Source organism: Chrysemys picta, chromosome 10, assembly GCF_011386835.1.
Source record: "Chrysemys picta bellii isolate R12L10 chromosome 10, ASM1138683v2, whole genome shotgun sequence".
NCBI classification, from domain to species: domain Eukaryota; kingdom Metazoa; phylum Chordata; order Testudines; family Emydidae; genus Chrysemys; species Chrysemys picta.
Window position 1 is genome coordinate 13,618,777 of NC_088800.1, and position 21,221 is coordinate 13,639,997.

The following is a 21,221-nucleotide window of genomic DNA, read 5'->3' on the forward strand; positions in this document are numbered from 1 at the left end:
CATGCAGATGCCTATAGATTTTCAACTGGCCCTGACTGATTTTCCAGTTCCAATGATAATGACTGATGATTGGGCATTCCTATGCCCCATGTTGGCTTTGGAAAATCCACCCTTTATACCTCCACAGACCATGATGGATTCTGTATTTGACATCAGACTTTAGCAATGTTTTAGAGAGTTTAAAATAAGAGTATTAGTCCTGTTTAATATGAGTGCGTATGTAAATCAAAACTGCGTTCGTTACCTAGAATCTAACTGAGCAAGCCCTGCAGGGAAAGGAAATGGATAATGAATACTTTGCAGAACCCTCTAAAATAAGCTTCTGTGGAGTTTTAGTTCATTCAAGCCCATCTATGAAATCTAGATATATATCTATGAATTAGCCTCACAAGCTAAGCCTGCCCTAGTACAGGGCGTATCCAGAAACTGCACATTTTGAAACCACAGAGTTGTTTTGTTAGTTTAATTGGGGTGTGTTTTGTCCTGTGATTCCAGCCACCGGTGCTCCTTGAGCGGGGATGACCTGAATAGACAGTGGCTGGCTCCCAGCTGCCAGCTCCATCCAACCATTTACCACACCAAGGGCCTCCTCTACTACCTGTGCAGCGTTGGCCGGGCTCCACTGGTGAGTCATTTCCATCTTCCCCTGTATTAATACCCCTGCACTGCTCATTTGTTGCAGCCTTCCCAAAAGACTCCTGTGCTGTACAGTTCAGGTCTAAGAGAGAAGGGGTCTGGGGAGATCTGGAAACATTCCAGTGCTACATTACTCGGGAAGTGGGGAAGAGCTTGGAGACCATCACTTCAGTGGGATATTTTACTGCCTATCAGCCCTTCTAACCAACAACCCTATGTTCTGATGCCCTTGCCCAGTCTGGAGAGCACACTGGCTGGGGGGCGGGGGGAAATTTAAGGTTAGGAGAGCTGAAGTTGAGATGTAGTTTCTGGAAGTTCTGTCCCCCAAATCCACGCTATCTGGGATAGCAGAGCCCTGAAGTAACAAATTGCCTGATGACAGGATGCCACTTTGTACCTACTTGGGATCCCCTAAGTATTTTAGAGGGTTCCTGCAGTGTTTGCTGTGAAGGCAGGCGTCTTAGTGCAGTATTTAAAGCAGGAGACTGGGAGTCAGGAGATCTTGATCTGATTTCTGAGCATGCAACTGGTTCCCTAGGTGATGTTGGGCAAATAACCTCGCCTCTCTGGGCAAAGTGTTCTCCTTTGTAAAATGGGGATTACAATGCCCACCTTTCATAAAGCTCTTTGAGTCTTCAGATGAAAAGTGCTAGATCTGTGCAAAGTATTATCCATCATTAGTGTTTTCTTCAGACCATTGCTGGTGGAGTGGGGAGAGAGTTTGCAAAGATCTCACGGCAGCATAGTAACCAGCTCCAAAAGGGAATGAACTTCTGTGCTTCTCTGTCTTGGGAAGGTAGTCTCCTCTTCTCCCCTTTGGCTGAAAGCCCTCAGCATGAAACGCAGCAAGGAGTGGAGAAGAAACCTCCACCAGACTGGCACTCAGACTAGGTTTGTGATGAGTAAACCAAGGATTTCGGCTTGTGCTCCAACAGCCCCTAGTGGAAAAGGAAAAGGTTTATGTGAACATATGACAAGTGGAAGGCTTGTTTAAAAATATAAATAAACATTAATTAGCCATAAGCATGGCAGCATGCTCCTGTTTCCAGCTGGGACCATCTGAAAGGCAGCTGAGAAACAGCTGAATACTAAATGTTGCTCACAGAGTAACAAAGTCGTGGAATGGGCCATTACGTCATCTTCCACCTGCCTAGTCCGCTACTGGATATTCAGCCCAGTCAGTGTCGTCGGCCACACTGTCATCTTTTACATACCTCATCTGATTTAGTCCCTGTTTCAACACGTCATTTTATCATGTGCATAATTTTATGCACAAGCTGAAGTCCCATTAGTTTCAGTGCTTTGCTGATCATTTTTGCCATTCATTTCAATGGGAACAGGATGTTTCATAGTTAACAACTAGCCAGTAGCTTTGGGTCTCTGGAAAGGTATCTTAGCTCAAAACTCATCTGTTAACCAGAGACTTTGTTTAATCCTGAGCTGATGGTGTCAAACAAAGACTATGAATGGCTAGCCAGCTACAAAAGCAGTTTCTCCTCCCTTGGTGTTCACACCTCAACTGCTAAAAGAGGGCCTCATCCTCCCTGACTGAACTAACCTCGTTATCTCTAGACTGAGTCTTGCCTGCATATTTATACCTGCCTCTGGAAATTTCCACTACATGCATCTGACGAAGTGGGTATTCACCCACGAAAGCTTATGCTCCAATACGTCTGTTAGTCTATAAGGTGCCACAGGACTCTTTGTCGCTTTTTACAGATCCAAACTAACACGGCTACCCCTCTGATACTTTTTACAAAGCAATTGCTCTATATCTGACCGCTCCGTTCTCCTCCTCTAAGGAATCTGCACACCTTCAAAAGATGAGTTTGGGAACTTAATAATGCTAGACACTAAAAACCATGGACTAAAGAGAAACACTGGTTTTATGGCTCATTACAACAATTTGTGATACACTCTGCTGCCTGCAAAACCTCAGTAGCCCACTTTATTTTAAGTGCTCTCCTACAGCATATCTGAACCCCTTATGCCTAACAATCTGTCCCAGCTTGTATTTAGCTCCGACACTCTGGACTTCCCTAGACCTGAAGAAATGCTCCGTGGCGTTCAAAAGCTTGTCCCTTCCCCCAACAGAAGTCAGTCCAATAAAAGCTATTACCTCACCCACCTTGTCTCTTTTTGATTTTCTCGATATTTTTCATTTTTTAACAAAATTGCTTATTTAACATTTTTGGTTTTAATTGACCTTTTTTTAAAAAAAAACATTGACAATTTTCATTGGTCTTTTAATCACAAGGAAAGCGGGTTTCAACATCAAAACCAAAACTTGGGAGATAGAAAAAAAAATCAGTTTTGAAAATTCCGATCTTTGAAAAAAAAATTACAAAAAAATTGGAGAAAAAATAATCCTGTGGAAAAGTTTTGAAGAACAACAAAGAATTGGCCCCTTTTGAAAAACTGTTGTGAAACTTGGTTTCTGTATTCTGACCAGCTGTACTGCACTGTCAGCTGACTCTCCCTATGAGCCTACTGCCAGAGACCGGAATGGGAGAGTGCCCAGGGTGGGTGGGCTGGAACGAAGGTAGGGCTATGAGAAAGGGTCGGCGGGAGGCAGACATACTGCAGTACTTTGGCTCCTTTGTGAGCCCAAGAAGGAATTATGGAGGAGTAAGACATAATTCTTCCCTCTCCCTCTAGTCCTGCTGCTTCATGGCTCCTACCACCAAATGTCCTAAAGCCACAAGCTGAGCCTTTAGCATTCTTTGAAGCCAGTGGGCTCTGCCTGAAATTGATTGAAATGCAGTATTGCCAATCCAAGTGCGATGAGTCAGCCCCCCCTCCAACCATGATAATATTTAGGGATTGTCTTTTTATTTGCCTCTGGTGTCACATTTTCAAGATTTTCTCTGGGGCCACGAGGGCTAGAAACTTTTTTTTTTCTCTCTCTCGCTTTCTTTTTTTAATGAAAGCTGAGAGTTGCAGGGAATAACTTGACTCTGGCAGCCAGGGTCTTAAATACGGTGAGACTTGTGATAAAAGTGTGAGAGTTGGCAAAAGTGAGTATACTGCCAATTCTTACCTTGGACTTGAATCATTCCTTGGGGGGTGAGAAGGGTGGCACGTTTTGGAGTCTGATTGTCGGCATGAGTTACACTGTCCTCGCTAGAGCAGAGGCTGGTTGCCTCTTACTCCCAGGTTCATTCTCTGTCCACTCTTAGATGTCTTAGTTAGAGCTCTGCTATCAGGCTACAAAGTTGCCTTCTATGTCGACTGAACTAAGAAGGACACCCCAGTGATAGAAAAGGTGGGACCGTCAGGGGGTGATAGGGAAGTGTTGTAAAGTCACAGGAACATGGGCGGGAACCCCTCCTTCCCCCCCTGGAAATCACACGATGAAGTGAGTTTAATCAAAATGAAAACAAGTTTTCAGTGCCTTCTGTACAACTTTCAAATGGAACTGCCCATAAATAGCTACAGTGATACTGACCCTGCTGCCGTTTGAAGCTAATGGCAACTGAAGGGGATAAGGCTCCGTGGGCAGATACTGCAGACAGTCCCACAGTAATCAATGTAGAGCAGTGTTTCTCAAACTGGGGCTGCCGCTTGTGTAGGGAAAGCCTTTGGCGGGCCAGGCCGGTTTGTTTACCTGTCCCGTCCACAGGTCCGCCTGATCGCGGCTCCCACTGGCCGCAGATCGCTGCTCCGGGCCAATGGGAGCTGCTGGAAACGGCAGCCAGTATGTCCCTCAGCCCGCGCCACTTCCAGTAGCTCCCATTGCTCTGGAGCGGTGAACCGCGGCCAGTGGGAGCCGCGATTGGCCGGACCTGCGGACACAGCAGGTAAACAAACCGGCCCGGCCTGCCAGGGGCTTTCCCTACACAAGCGCAGCCCCAGTTAGAGAAACACTGGTGTAGATGAGAATCTTGCATTGATGCAGGTGGGTGGGAATGGATCACCTAGCAGGCCCATTTCAGCCCTACCAATTAGGATTCATCTGTGGGATTCTCTAGATGCAAAATTATAGGGCTAGCACCATTCAGGCAATGTTGTTGTCTGACTAGCTGCATATCCCTTCGTGCTTTCTAATATGTAAAATAATATTTTAAGCAGATAATGTATGTGCCTTTTGCATGTTGGTAATATGCAAGTAATTGATATCCAGTTGAGCTTAGAGTTCTGCCTCAAAATAGAATGGAAACTATAAAATCCTCTGATATTCATAGGAATAAATTCCACATAGTACCTGTGGTTAACCTAAACTATGACTGAATGTCGCGGATAGCTTAGATGAAACACTAGCTGGAAAAGTGTCTCTCTGTTATTAAAGGAAGTAGTAAATGCAGCCATTTGGATGGGGCCATTTTAGGGTAATTGAAAACATCGCAGATGGAGTTACTTCACAGTGCATGGATTACATATAGCTCTGCAAAATATGTGCGCAATCTGAGCGGGCTGCATGTCCAGGGTCTGTGCAAAACTGGGTTGGTTTAATTGGAAATGCTGCCGTTTGTGGATCTGCATCCGATTTCGCAGTGCTCACAGTCCTCCCCTGGCCTTCATCATCTAGTGAGAATGGTGTAAATAATGCAGTGGACTCACTGCTGGGAAGCAAGCTGATCTCCATGTGTCAAGAATGAGGGCACAACACTCTGGGGACAGGCGAGCATAGGTGCAAGCAGTGGAGTTCTGTAGGCAGCAGAATCAGGGAATGGACAGGACATGGGCAAGCTTTGGATAACAGACCACCCATGTAAGTTGTTACTTGGGACACTACATTTAATTAGATAGATAATTAGGGGCCGGTTGAGGGCAGCTGGGTGTGGTTCATGCATATTTACATATTAACCCATCACCCCCAATGTGTGCAAGGCTGGGCTATTTAAAGGGGCTGTCAGAGGGTAGCTGGCTCATTGACAGGGCCAGGGGCCTACCTCTGACAGGCTTCACAAGGGAGAATGAGGCAATTCTAAGTTCACCTGGGATTGGTCAACTCATTGAGTTACTGAGAGGCAGTTAATTAGGCAAGGAAGTCCCTGGCCAAGATAAAAGGAAGCTGCTCCTGGGGTGTTTTCTAAGGGAACAGAAACTCCTAGGGGAGAGAATAATTCCCAAGATGTAGGAAGAGAAGGTTCCTATGGTAAAGGCTTCTCAGGGGGAAGGTGGTGAAGGGTTCACCAGTGAAGGAAACCAAGGAAGAATGCTTCTGGGTAGGAGCATTTCCAGAAGCCAGGGACTATGAATGCTGAGTCTCAGAGAAACCTGGCTCCCAGGAAAGAATTCACCAGGCAACAGCAGAAGCCATAGGAAAAAAAGGAATGATATGCTGTCCTGAGGAAGGATTGTCATGGTTTGGTCTCTGTGGGGACTTTGGCCCAAGAGGAGAGACCCTTTCCCAGCTAGTCACAAGAAGTCCCTGGCTCCAGAGGAGTGTCCTGGCTCATGAAGGCCTCACTGGTAAGGGACCTTGGGCATAACTGGGGTTGACACACGAAGGCTGACTTAGCCACTTCTCCCTCCAGCTACGGAGAGATACGGACTCTTTGTGTGATGTTTTGCCTTTGGAGTAGAGTAAACTAGACCCCTGAAGGGAGCTGTTCAATATACAAGCCTCATTGGACTTATTAAAATCCCCACTCTCAGAAACTGAGGCAGAGATGCAATAGCAAGTGCTGCATCAGACTGCTAAGGGGAGGGCCCCCATTCAGGGGCCTATGCGAATTAGGTTCCCCCACTCCTACTGAACTAGGCTTCTTTGAAAATCCCAGTCATACTGTGTATAAAAAATGCATACTTTATTTGTATCCTCATTGCCTGCTCTTTGTAGGCGGCATGTTGCCATAGGGCTCAATCCTGTGAGGCACTGAATACTCTGGCCCTGATGCAGCAAAGCCCTTAAACATGTGACTAGTCCCATGTCTCCCTATAGTTTAGTACAATGGAGTTTAGTAATGACTGGGTCCCCTGGACACCACCTTATGAGAAATAGTAACAAAGTCGTCTAGTGCTGGATGCTGGAAGGAGGAAGTGTTGGAGGTCTGCCTGAGGGTGATGGGATCAGCAGCACTGCTGGCCAGGAGCGCCGCCAGCTTTTCTGCCGCCCTAGGCGGCGGAAGTTCCCACCCCAAAATGCCGCCCCCCACAGAGGCGGCGGAAGGTCCCGCCGCTGAAATACTGCTGCGGTCGCCGCCCCCCCAAATTGTAGTGCCCTAGGCAACCGCCTAGGTCACCTAATGGGTTGTGCCGGCCCTGCTGCTGGGTGATGTGGGTTTAGTGGCCTGGTTGACATAGCAGGGACAGCTGCATAAAACTCTAATGGGGGAAAGGTATTAACATTTTGTCTTTGTTTGCCATATTGTTAAATCCTGGCTCCTCACTGGCTGAAAACTTACCTGTGATGAGACATAACAGTAGGCACACAACTACTTCCACCCTGATAGTTGTGCGCTCGGGTGTTCCATGTATTATAAACTGGGGAAATGATCCTCTTACTTAATTCCCTGTTATTGCACCTGTGTGCACCAGGTGTCAGCATTATTGCTATTTCATTATGGATCTGAGAATATACTTCCAGATTGGCATGTTCAGGGCATGCCAACTTTCTTAGGGCTTGTCTACACTGGGAACTTGCACTGGAAAAATCCACCCCCCTGCCTCTCAGACAGACATGGTTATGAAACAGAACCAACTAATAATAATAGTAATAATCCATTCCAGTAGAACCAAGCAATCCTAATCAAGGATGGGGCCCTATTAAAGTAGGTGCTGTACAGACACGTAACAAAGACAGTCTGTGCCCCAGAGAGCTTACAATCTAGGTGTTAAACAGGAGGCAGCAATTGGATGAAACAAAGATGTTGGTGAGGGTTAGGTAACAATAAAATAGTCTACCTGGAAATCAGAAGTTGCAGCTTGCTGCTTAACTAATCAGTCCCAGAGGTAGCAATCTGCAAACTTTGTGGCAGAACTTGGTGTTAAGGAGATATTGAAAGAGGATGAGGTGGTGAGTTTATGAAGTTTGATGTGGCGTTTTTTTCATGCATGGGAGGAAGTGCAGAGGCGGTCATGAGAGAAGCAGACATGGGCAGTCAAAGCTGGACTGGCTGGCATAGCTGACAGAACCTAGTGTGCAAATAATTGCATCCTGAATGGCTGCAGTTAAATTCAGTAAAACTTAATTATCTCTAAAGGGTCAAAGGTAAATACATGATCAGGTAGATAAATATACTGGGTGAAATCTTGGACCCTTGAAGTCAATGGCAAAACATCACCCACTGTGATTGCACCCACTGCTTATTTCTTCCTCTGTCTTCCTGCTTCTGTCTGCCTGTCTATTCTAAAGTTTCTCTTCTAGTGGTATTTGGATGCTCCTCTTTGCTTTCCAGTTGGCTTATCAAAAGTGAATAAAACTTTGCTGGAGCACTATCTTCTTCTGACCATTTAGAATGTTGGCTTAAAAAGAACAATGGCTCTTCTTTTGAAATTCCTTTCCTTATTGGATTTTCCAGTATTTCTGATGAAGACATGGAGAATATATATAACAGCAATGCATATCTCACTGAGCATCAAGATTGATTATTCTGCAAGGCCTGGGTCAATATTTACCTCGTAGGTCAATAAACCCTGATTTTCATTTGTAGAGGACTTGATATGTGCTTATAAAGGCAATCTAAAATTTCACTGAACGTGGGAATATGCTTAGCGCCTAGCTACCCGAAGACTGATGCTAAAGAGATGGATTAGATTGATTGATTAGACTATGTAAAATAGGTCACTTACTGTGCTTTGCTTAGGGGGATATATACAATGTCATAACAATATGCAATAGCTACTAGTGTAATAGCATGGATGTGTTTTTCTGCGAATTACATAGTTCAGATTTCAAACTTAAAGAAATGAAGATTGATTGCCTGATAGGGTGCAGGTTTTAGATCTCAAGAGGATAATACTGAAGTTTAGAAGTAAAAGGAATTTGCAAACTTCCCTTTGATTGAATCATAAGATGCATGTCGGTTCCTGAACTGCCATGGATGGCAGTGGGTGGGACACAGTTCTTTGTGTTTCAGACAGAGCAACATATAACCTCTCTCTCTTCTCTGAATCCTCCAGAATCAGGTGGACTGGCAGAGCCTGGGAAGGCTGATGACAATTGATCAACAGGGTTTGGCGTTCATTATGGGCATGCCCCATAGCCTGAGAGCCTCTGAGAAGTTCTGAAAAATGTTTTTTTTTAGCAATTGGTCAACTCACTACTGTTGCACATTGCCATTTAAAGGGCTAGAATCCTTCCTGTTTTATGGTCAGTGTTGTTCCTTTTTCTGATCTCCAGGTATTCTGCGACTATCACGGCCACTCCCAGAAGAAGAACGTGTTCCTCTATGGCTGCAGCATCAAGGAAACTTTGTGGCAGGCAGGCTGCACCGTCGACACAGCAGTTGTCACAGAAGATGTTGGCTACAGGGTGAGACTTCACATTACAGCACACATCTACTGTGCACACATGCAATCAATCCTTAAGACCGTACTCAGAGTTGTTATAGTTTGACAGCAAACCATTGATATCTAGTGGGATCCCACAGGGGTCTGGCCTAGGTCTGGTATGATCAGGGCCGGCTCTAACTTTTTTGCTGCCCCAAGCAGCAAAAAAAAGTGCCGCCCCGCCGAGCTCCCCCGCCGAGGGCCGCGCTGCCGGAACCCCCCCCCCAAGCGCCACGCCCCGCACCGCCCTGCCGCCGAGTGCCGCATCGCCAGAGCCCGCCCCCCCGCCGCCAAGCGCCGCGTCGCCGGAACCCCTCCCTGAGCGCCGCGCGCCGCGCCGCCCCCCAGCCGAGCGCTGGAGTGCCCCCGCCGAGCGCCGCACCGCAGGAACCCCTCCCTGAGCACCGCGCGCCATGCTGCCCCCCAGCCGAGCGCCGCGCGCCGGAGCGCCCCCGCCGAACATCGCGCCACCGGAGCGCCCCTCCCCCCCGTGGAATGCCGCGCCACGCTGCTCCCCGCCACCCCAAGATTGGCTGCCCCTTACCAGGTGCCGCCCCAAGCATGTGCTTGGTTGCCTGGTGCCTGGAGCCGGCCCTGGGTATGATTTAATATTTTTATTAATGATTTGGATAATGGAGTGGAGAGTATGCTTATATAATTTGAAGATGACATCAAACTAGGAATGGTTGCTAAAAATTAAGACAGGATTTTGAATTCAAAATGATGTTGGAAAATGATCTGAAATCAACAAGGTGAAATGTAGTAAAGACAGGTGCAAAGTAAGAAGAAAAAATTAGATGCATTGCTACAGAATGGGGAATAACGTGCTGCATAACTGGGGAGTAGTACTGCTGAAAAAGATCTGAGGGTTATAGTGGATCACAAATTGAATAGGAGTCAACTATGTGCTGCGGTTGCAAAAAAGGCCAATATCATTCTGGGGTGTATTAACAGGAGTGTTGTATGTAAGACACAAGAGGGAATTATCCTGCTCTCTTCAGCACTGCTGAGGCCTCAGGTGGAGTAATGTGTCCAGTTCTGGGCATGACACTTTAAGAAAGATACAGACAAATTGGAGAGTCCAGAGGAAAGCAACAAAAATGATAAATCTGATCTCTGAGGAAAGGTTAAAAAACCTGGGCATATTTAGTCTTGAAAAAAGACCGATGGGAGACCTAATAACAGTCTTCAAATATGTTAAGGGCTGTTATAAAGAGGATGGTGTTAGATTGCTCTCCATGTCTACTGAAAGTAGGGCAAGAAATCATGTTTAATCTGCAGCAAGAGAGATTTAGGTTAGATATTAGGAAAATCTTTCTAACTATAAGGGTAGTTAAGTTCTGGAATAGGCTTCCGAGGGAGGTTGTGGAATCTCCATCATTGCAGGTTTTTCAAAACAGGTTGGATAAACACCTGTCAGGGCTGGTCTAGGTGTCCCTGGTCCCATCACAGTACAGGGGGCTGCAAGAGGCAATCGCTTCAGCTCCCTTCCAGTCTTACATTTCTATGATTAGGGATGAGCCCAATCTACGAAGTTTGGAGCTGGTGTGAACTTCCCCAGAATCCAGAGGAATGCAGTCCTGGGAGGCTGGACCCATCTCTAAAATCTAGATGCACATCAATATTAGCATAAAGTATCATCTGAATGAACATGCCCCCTAATCAATGGCCACAAATATTTGCCTACCTGGGCAGCTACCGTTTTTTGTGTGAGTAAACCACACACATGCGAAACATCATTCATATAACCCTTTATGAACCATATAATGCTGGTAAAAGGCCACTGGTCATGTTGCCCTGTTGAATTCAATTGCCTTATTGTTAAAAGCACCATGTCAAAATAAAAAATCAAGAGCCCGATTCACCACTATGCTACTTCAGTTTTACCCCAGCATGGCTTCATTGAAACCATGGAGTTACACAAGTGTCAAACTGGAGTAATGTAGCATTGAACTTATTTGACCCTGTATTTTTAAATAATATAATGTTTAGTGTAGAGAGCACCTCCATGAGTAGACGGTGCTATAGCTTTATCTTAGTATTAAGTTGTTGTCTTGTATGTTGTTTTATTGTTGTTCTGACCCTGGGGTTTTAGCAGGATGTTCAGTCCTGCCTGTGTGTGCTGGACTTGGTACTTGCGGTGTCCCAATAAATCGTGTTCGGTAAGTGAATATTACAATACAGTTCCCTTCAGTGTTTTCCCTGTGACAGGATTCTTAAAATAGAAACCATTGGAAACTCCTACTCTCTTTAACAGACCATTTGTTTCCCATTTCTACTCCATTCCTGTTAGAAAGTGAAACTAGACTAAATTATTTTTGCTCTGTGTTTAGTTAGCCTCGCTGTCTGGTTCTCAGGCACCAGCATCTGGCTGTTGGTTTGTAGTTTCTGACAGTTCAAGGGAATGAGTAATATTTAAAAATCCCCCGTTTTCAATGAAACTTGAGAGTTGTCTAGTGGTTAAAATAGGAGACGGGTATACAGATCTAATGGGTTCTTTTCCCAACTCTGCTGGATTTGTGTGACTTTGGGCAAGTCACTTCACCACCCTGTGTCTGTTTCCCCATCTGAGATGAAATTATCTCTAATTATAGTTTTCAAAATTAATTTTTACAAAACCTAAGTTGTAGTCCTAAACTGGTTTAAGAGGCACAGATTAGTGAGATCTGGCATAGAAGAGGTTAAAATGTTCTTGTATAGCTCTACACTGTTGTATGACTTGCACCTCTCCAGGACAATCTGCAACTCCCTCCCTTCCTTTAGATTACCGTGTCTTCCTCATTCATCTTCAGGCATCATCCAAGGAGTATACTTTCCCAGAAGGAAAGTGCTCCATTCAAGAGTGAAAGTAACTTAAGGGACTTACCGGTACGCAGGGACGGGGTCATGAGCAAGGTATGGGGGGACTCGAGGGGCGGGGCCTTGAAATTCCCGAGCCCTTTAAATCACCACCGGAGCCCAAGGGCTCCTGGCCACTGCCGCTACCCTGGGGGGTAGCTTCCCTGGGCTCTTTAAATCACTGCGGGAGCCCTGGGGTAGCGGCGGCGGCGGCCGGGAGCCCCAGGGATCTGGCAGTGATTTAAAGGGCCAGGGCTCCCGGCTGCCGTTACTGCAGCTGGAGCCCCGGCCCATTAAATTGGTACCGGAGCCCATGGTAACGGTAGCGGCGGCCAGGAGCCCCAAGGCTCTGGTGGTGATTTAAAGGGCTAGGGGCTCTGGCCGCTGCCGGGAGCCCTGGGCCCTTTAAATTGCTGCCGGAGCCCTGGGGCTCCCGGCTGCCACCGCCGCTACCCCATGGCTCCGGCAGCAGGGCTCTGGCAGCAATTTAAAGGGCCAGGGTCTCCAGCCACTGCCAGGAGCCCAGGGCCCTTTTAAATTGTCGGCCTGGGGAAACTGCCCCCTACTGGTACGGTCGGCTGTGTACCGGCTTACTTTCACCTCTGGCTCCAGCACTCCTTGCAAGACCGACCTTAGCCAAATCTCCCTGTTTCACAAGTGGATGAGAGAGAGCGCTCATAGTCAGCACAACGTTTGAAGCTGGGTTCTGTTTGGATTTCAGAAGCTTGAGAAGGCTGGGGGGAATCAACAGATACACACACAGAATTCAAACCTCCTTCAGGCATCTGGAGTGTGTCCGGAATCTGCAATTAATGAATCTGGAGCAAGCCTCCGCTGCCATCCAAGAATGTGCTGCAGAGGCATTCTCCAGCCCACAGCCTGCATGTCTATTCCCCAGATGATAGGTGTTCATAACTCCCTTAGATGGTATCATACAGGAAGTTATTCTGCTAAATCAGGGAGATTGGCATGTGGCTGCAGGATAAGATAGTGAGTTTTGGCTTTTCAAAGCAGAATAAGCGAGTTAGGTTCCCAGATACCATTAAAAGCCAATGGAATTTGGATGCCTAATTCACTTAAGCCTTCACTAAAGAGTAAATCTAAATGTTCCCCAACATTGGATTCCCCTTCTAGAATACTAGAAGGCTAGGCTTACATCCACACTAGGATCGGGTATGTGGAGCTGAGCAAATAATTTATTTTTCAGTTCTGTAACCAAATCAATAAATTCTGTGTATTTCAAACAGAAACTGAAGTTTTTAATTTCTCAACAAAACAAAAAAAATGAAAAGTTCATTTGGGTCAAATGAACTGTGTTGAATGGCAATTCAAAATGAAATGTCGAAATGGTTCATTTAGAAATATCAACATGCATTTTTTAGCATTTCAACAAAATTTTCAACAAAATTTTTGTTTTCAGGTTTTTTTCACATGAAACTATTAGCTGATAGGTTGGGTGTCCTGAAAAAGGTGTTTTTCTGTAAATTTATTGTTGGCTGAAAAAAACTTGTCCAGCTCTCATGTAAAGAAGCTAGCGGGTAGTGGGACCGAGCATTGATTTGACGGAGCTATGCAAGCCCCAAGGCTAGACAAGTAATAGAGACAGTGAGGTACAAAGAAGAGACTGGCTTTCTGCTATGGGTACCCGCATGGCCCCACAGTATGCCAACATTTTTATGGCTGACTTAGAACAAAGCTTCCTCAGCTCTCATTCCCTAACACCTCTACTCTACTTGAGCTACATTGATGACATCTTCATCATCTGGACCCATGGGAAGGAGGCCCCTGAGGAATTCCACCAGGATTTCAACAATTTCCACCCCACCATCAACCTCAGCCTGGACCATCCACACAAGAGATCCACTTCCTAGACCCTACAGTGCAAATAAGTGATGGTCACATAAACACCACCCTATATTGGAAACATACTGACTGCTATACTTACCTACATGCCTCCAGCTTTCATCCAGAACACATCACAAGCTCTAAGATGCAACCGCATTTGCTCCAATCCCTCAGACATAGACAAACACCTACAGGATCTCTATCAAGCATTCTTAAAACTACAATACCCAACTGGTGAAGTGAAGAAACAGATTGACAAAGCTAGAAGGGTACCCAGAAGTCACCTACTACAGGACAGGCCCAACAAAGAAAGTAACAGAACGCCACTAGCCGTCACCTACAGCCCCCAACTAAAACCTCTCCAGCGCATCATCAAGGATCTACAACCTATCCTGAAGGACGATCCCTCACTCTCACAGACCTTGGGAGACAAGCCAGTCCTCGCTTACAGACAGCCCCCCCAACCTGAAGCAAATACTCACTAGCAAACTACACACCACACAACAAAAACACTAACCCAGGAACCAAACCCTGCAACAAACCCCAGTGCCAACTCTGTCTGCATATCTATTCAAGGGACATCATCATAGGTCCTAACCATATCAGCCATACCATCAGGGGCTCGTTCACCTGCACATCTACCAATGTGATATATGCCATCATGTGCCAGCAATGCCCCTCTGCCATGTACATTGGCCAAACCGGACAGTCTCTATGCAAAAGAATAAATGGACACAAATCTGACATCAAGAATTATAACATTCAAAAACCAGTAGGGGAACACTTCAATCTCCCTGGACACTCAATAACAGACTTAAAAGTGGCAATTCTTCAAAAAAAACTTCAAAAACAGACTCCAGTGAGAAACTGCAGAACTGGAATTAATTTGCAACCTGGACACCATCAAATTAGGCCTGAATAAAGACTGGGAGTGGATGGGTCACTACAACAACTAATTTCCCCCTGCTGATACTCACACCTTCTTGTCAACTGTTTGAAATGGTCCACCTTATAGATTCATAGATTGTAAGGCTGAAAGGGACCTTGAGAGGTCATCGAGTCCAGTCCCCTGCCCTCAGGGCAGGACCAAATACTGTCTAGACCATCCCTGATAGACATTTATCTAACCTACTCTTAAATATCTCCAGAGATGGAGATTCCACAACCTCCCTAGGCAGTTTATTCCAATGTTTAACCACTCTGATAGTTAGGAACTTTTTCCTAATGTCCAACCTAAACCTCTCTGGCTGCAGTTTAACATTGCTTCTTGTTCTATCCTTAAAGGCTAAGATGAACAAGTTTTCTCCCTCCTCCTTTTGACACCCTTTTAGATACCTGAAAACTGTTATCATGTCCCCTCTCAGTCTTCTCTTTTCCAAACTAAACAAACCCAATTCTTTCAGCCTTCCTTCATAGGTCATGTTCTCTAGACCTTTAATCATTCTTGTTGCTCTTCTCTGGACCCTCTCCAATTTCTTCACATCTTTCTTGAAATGTGGTGCCCAGAACTGAACACAATACTCCAGTTGAGGCCTAACCAGAGCAGAGTAGAGCGGAAGACCGACTTCTCATGTCTTGCTCACAACACACCTGTTAATGCATCCCAGAATCATGTTTGCTTTTTTTGCAACAGCATCACACTGTTGACTCATATTTAGCTTGTGGTCCACTATTTGCCGTACTCCTTCCTAGACAGTCTCTTCCCATTCTGTATGTATGAAACTTATTGTTCTTTCCTAAGTGAAGTACTTTGCATATGTCTTTATTAAACTTCATCCTGTTTACCTCAGACCTTTTCTCCAATTTGTCCAGATCATTTTGAATTATGACCCTATCCTCCAAAGCAGTTGCAATCCCTCCCAGTTTGGTATCATCTGCAAACGTAATAAGCGTACTCTCTATGCCAGTATCTAAGTCATTGATGAAGATATTGAACAGCGCCAGTCCCAAAACAGACCCCTGCGGAACCCCACTTGTTATCTTTCCAGCAGGATTGGGAACCATTAATAACTACTCTCTGAGTATGGTAATCCAGCCAGTTATGCACCCACCTTATAGAAGCCCTATCTAAGTTGTATTTGCCTAGTTTATTGATAAGAATATCATGCGAGACCATATCAAATGCCTTACTAAGTCTAGGTATACCACAGCCACCACTTCTCTCTTATCCACAAGACTCGTTATCTTATCAGAGAAAGCTATCAGATTGGTTTGACATGATTTGTTCTTTACAAATCCATGCTGACTATTTCCTGTCACCTTATCACCTTCCAAGTGTTTGCAGATGATTTCCTTAATTACTTGCTCCATTATCTTTCCTGGCACAGAAGTTAAACTAACTGGTCTGTAGTTTCTTGGGTTGTTTTTATTTCCCTTTTTATAGATGGGCACTATATTTGCCCTTTTCCAGTCTTCTGGAATCTCTCCTGTCTCCATTGATTTTCCAAAGATAATAGCTAGAGGCTCAGATACCTCCTCTGTCAGCTCCTTGAGTATTCTAGGATGCATTTCATCAGGCCCTGGTTGATTACATTGAACTCATTAGCACTACAAAAGTGATTTTTCCTCCCTTCTTGTCAGCTGTTGAGAATATCCCACTTTCACCTTAATTGAATTGGCTCGTTAGCATTGACCCCCCCCCCAACTTGGTAAGGCAACGCCCATCTTTCCATATGCTGTGTATTTATACTTCCCTACTGTATTTTCCACTCTGTGCATCTGATGTGGTGTGTTTTAGCCCACAAAAGCTTATGCCCAAATAAATTTGTTAGTCTCTAAGGTGCCACAAGGACTTCTCGTTGTTTTTGCTGATACAGATTAACATAGCTACCCTTCAGAAACCTGGATTTCTTGTGACATTGCTGCATGGCAAACAGCACTCATGGGTGTGTCTACACAGCAAGCAGGATCCCATGGCAGTGAGTCTCAGAGCTTGAGTCTGTGAGCCTGGGTCTGGGTCTGTGGTTGTTGGTTGTAGGTGGTGATGGCTGTATGTACAGAATTAATGTTAATGAGGAGATAATCCAAATAGTTAGGCCAAAAGTTTATGGTTTCTCTAAACATGTTTTAGAAAACCTAATAAGTCTTTTTTTTTTAATTCCAGTTAAGCCAAATATTCCCCTACTCAGTGTTGTGAACCCAAGCCCAATAAGACTGAGCGATAATAGTTCAGAATTAGACAGTAAAACTGACTTCTAAACAGGAAGTGAAATGGACTGATAAGATTTCACAACCCAAACTGAACAAAATGGAAAGTAAATGGCATCAATGGAGAGAGCACACTGTAGGAATCTGTTCAGTTCAACAGTTTAAGGTGGTCACAATTATACAGGCAAAGACAATGTGCCCTTTATTTTAATATTGTATGGGCCAAATGCACTCCTGGTGTAAATGATGCTCATTTACATTAGCATAGAATTTGGCCCATAATTTCTAATTTGATGCTCCAACGCTCTTTTTATTTTGGGCAGGGGGAGGAAATGTACACATATCCAAAGGTCCAATTCTAACCAAGTGCAACTCCCATTGAAGTCAATGAACTCATTACATGTATGTTTTTATGGCACATTGCCTCATGGGAGCTGTAGTTCAGGCCCCCATTTTCTCATATGGGCTGGGATCCCTGAAGGATTATATTTCTCATGATGCAACACACTCTCCTGTAGCCGAGCTACATAGTGCATCATGGGAGATGTAGCCATCCAGGGAATGTGGCTCAGATGAAGTGTTTCAGGTCAGTTCAACAAACAGAAACTCAGCCTTTTGATTCATGAATCTCAAAATGTTTCATTTCAATTGAAAATCTTCAAATTCAATATTTCAACTTTTATTCCCCATTTGAGACAAAAACAAACAGTGAAAATTTGGAATTTCCCAAGGGATGGAAATTCTGAATTTTGCTCAGCTCTACTGCTGCTATGTAAATAATAACTATGTAACTCTCTGTGATGGGTTGGATCACAGAAACCCCTTGGGGCTGCCAACTGATGTGCCAAGACTACTTCTGCCCCGGATTTCCCTGCCCTCCCAGCTTGGGACTTCAGTGCCCTGCCTGGTTTGAGCCAGACCCAGGTCTGAACCACGTCCCCTAACAGCTGTAGGCTTAATTGAAAGCAGGTTAAGAAGCGTTCCTGTCTTTAACACCCAGATGAGACTACTTCTGCCCTGATTTCCCTGTCAGCTTGGGACTCCAGCACCCTGTCTTGTTGAGCCAGACACGCCAGTCTGCTCCAACACAGACCCAGGGTCTGAACCATGTGCCCCAAAGCTGCAGACTTAACTGAGAGCAACTTAAGACGTGTTCCTGTCTTTAACACTCAGATGCCCAACTCCCAATGCGGTACAAACCCCAAATAAATCTGTTTTACCCTGTATAAATCTTATACAGGGTAAACTCATAAATTGTTCACCCTGTATAACACTGATAGAGAGATATGCACAGCTGTTCCCCCCCCCAAGGTATTAATACATACTCTGGGTTAATTAATAAGTAAAAAGTGATTTTATTAAATACAGAAAGTAGGATTTAAGTGGTTCCAAGTAATAGCAGACAGAACAAAGTGTATTACCAAGCAAAATAAAATAAAACACACAAGTCTTAGTACAGTAATAAAATCTCACCCTCAGAGATGTTTCAAATACGTTTCTTTCACAAACTGGATGCCTTCCTAGTCTGGGCACAATCCTTTCCCCTGGTACGGTCCTTGTTCTGGCTCAGGTGTAGCTAGGGGATTTCTCATGACCGCAGCCCATTTGTTCTGTTCCACCCACTTATATATCTTTTGCATAAGGCGGGAATCCTTTGTCCCTCTCTGGGTTCCCAGCCCCTCATTCTCAATGGAAAAGCATCAGGTTAAAGATGGATTCCAGTTCAGGTGACATGATCACATGTCACTGTACGACTTCATTACCCATTTGCCAGCACACACGTATACAGGAAGACTTACAAGTAAAACAGAGCCATCTACAGTCAATTGTCCTGGTTGATGGGAGCCATCAAGTTTCCAAACCACCATTAATGGCCCACACTTTGCATAATTACAATAGGCCCTCAGAGTTATATTTCATATTTCTAGTTTCTGATACAAGAGCGATACATTTATACAAATAGGATGACCACACTCAGTAGATTATTAGCTTTGTAATGATACCTTACAAGAGACCTTTTGCATGAAGCATATTTTAGTTACATTACGTTCACACTCATCAGCATACTTTCATAAAATCATATAGAGTGCAACGTCCCACACTATCTAATTCATGTTCTTATTCTTGTTTGATTCTTTTTTTTGCAGACCCTCCCAAAAATCCTGGATAAAGTGGCCCCTGCATTTGTCATGAGCAGCTGTAGCTTCCTGGTGGAGAAGTCACGTGAATCGACAGCACGGGTAGTAGTGTGGCGAGAGATTGGTGTGTTGAGGAGCTACACGATGGAGAACACCTACTGTGGCTGCAGCCATGGGCTCTACAAGGTGAGTACCTGTGTCTGGGAGCCCGTTCTCATCCTCTCTTCTCTCACGGAGCTCACTTAGACTCGCACAAGGTCAGCTCCCAGATTGCTGCACTGGGCAGTACAGCATGGGGAGAAGGTGACCAACCCTCCGTGGAGAAAGAAGTGGTTCGGGACTATTTAGAAAAACTGGACGTGCACAAGTCCATGGGGCCGGATGCACTGCATCCGAGGGTGCTAAAGGAGTTGGCGGGTGAGATTGCAGAGCCATTAGCCATTATTTTTGAAAACTCATGGCGATCAGGGGATGTCCCAGATGACTGGAAAAAGGCTAATGTAGTGCCCATCTTTAAAAAAGGGAAGAAGGAGGATCCGGGGAACTACAGGCCAGTCAGCCTCACCTCAGTCCCTGGAAAAATCATGGAGCAGGTCCTCAAGGAATCAATTATGAAACATTTAGAGGAGAGGAAAGTGATCAGGAACAGTCAGCATGGATTCACGAAGGGGAAGTCGTGCCTGACTAACCTAATTGCCTTCTATGATGAGATAACTGGCTCTGTGGATGAGGGGAAAGCAGTGGATGTGTTATTCCTTGACTTTAGCAAAGCTTTTGATACGGTCTCCCACAGTATTCTTGCCGCCAAGTTAAAGAAGTATGGGCTGGATGAATGGACTGTAAGGTGGATAGAAAGCTGGCTAGATAGTCGGGCTCAACGTGTAGTGATCAATGGCTCCATGTCTAGTTGGCAGCCGGTTTCAAGCGGAGTGCCCCAAGGGTCGGTCCTGGGGCCGGTTTTGTTTAATATCTTTATTAATGATCTGGAGGATGGTGTGGACTGCACTCTCAGCAAGTTTGCAGATGACACTAAACTATGAGGCGTGGTAGATACACTAGAGGGTAGGGATCGGATACAGAGGGACCTAGACAAATTAGAGGATTGGGCCGAAAAAAACCTGATGAGGTTCAACAAGGACAAGTGCAGAGTCCTGCACTTAGGACGGAAGAATCCCATGCACTGCTACAGACTAGGGACCGAATGGCTAGGTAGCAGTTCTGCAGAAAAGGACCTAAGGGTCACAGTGGACGAGAAGCTGGATATGAGTCAACAGTGTGCTCTTGTTGCCAAGAAGGCTAACGGCATTTTGGGCTGTATAAGTAGGGGCATTGCCAGCAGATCGAGGAACGTGATCATTCCCCTTTATTCGACATTGGTGAGGCCTCATCTGGAATACTGTGTCCAGTTTTGGGCCCCACACTACAAGAAGGATGTGGAGAAATTGGAAAGAGTCCAGCGGAGGGCAACAAAAATGATTAGGGGTCTGGAGCACATGACTTATGAGGAGAGGCTGAGGGAACTGGGATTGTTTAGTCTCCAGAAGAGAAGAATGAGGGGGGATTTGATAGCAGCCTTCAACTACCTGAAGGGGGGTTCCAAAGAGGATGGAGCTCGGCTGTTCTCAGTGGTGGCAGATGATAGAACAAGGAGCAATGGTCTCAAGTTGCAGTGGGGGAGGTCCAGGTTGGATATCAGGAAAAACTATTTCACTAGAAGGGTGGTGAAACACTGGAATGCGTTACCTTGGGAGGTGGTGGAATCTCCTTCCTTGGAGGTTTTTAAGGCCCGGCTTGACAAAGCCCTGGCTGGGATGATTTAGCTGGGAATTGGTCCTGCTTTGAGCAGGGGGTTGGACTAGATGACCTCTTGAGGTCCCTTCCAACTCTGATATTCTATGATTCTATGATTCTATGATGAGCAGTTGTGTAATGGTGGGGTACTGTTTTACTGCTCAGGAGTCTTTGCTTTCCTGAGCCCTTCAGTGGAATGAACTCTGAAACATTTTGCTCTCATTTCTTTCCACTGCTCCTGAGAGTAGAATTGCCTCCAAGTTTGTACTATAATATTCCCATCAGACCTCAGTCTGCTGCCTACAGTGATACAATAGTCATAGTGGAGCTCCTATTTTGCAGCCTCATTCAACAGTGAGGGACACCAGGCCTGATTCTTATAATTTACCC

At 45.3% G+C, this 21,221-nt stretch overlaps 1 protein-coding gene across 2 annotated transcripts in view; it reads left to right on the forward strand.

The window, feature by feature from the left end:
* AGBL1 (AGBL carboxypeptidase 1) overlaps window positions 1–21,221 on the forward strand; it is a 400,010-nt gene that overhangs the window by 215,418 nt on the left and 163,371 nt on the right. For both annotated transcript variants that reach the window (XM_008165433.4, XM_042856651.2), the window contains 3 exons: window positions 496–625; window positions 8,924–9,055; window positions 19,050–19,226. In XM_008165433.4, the coding sequence (XP_008163655.2) occupies window positions 496–625; window positions 8,924–9,055; window positions 19,050–19,226 (439 nt within the window). The remainder of the gene's footprint in view (window positions 1–495; window positions 626–8,923; window positions 9,056–19,049; window positions 19,227–21,221) is intronic.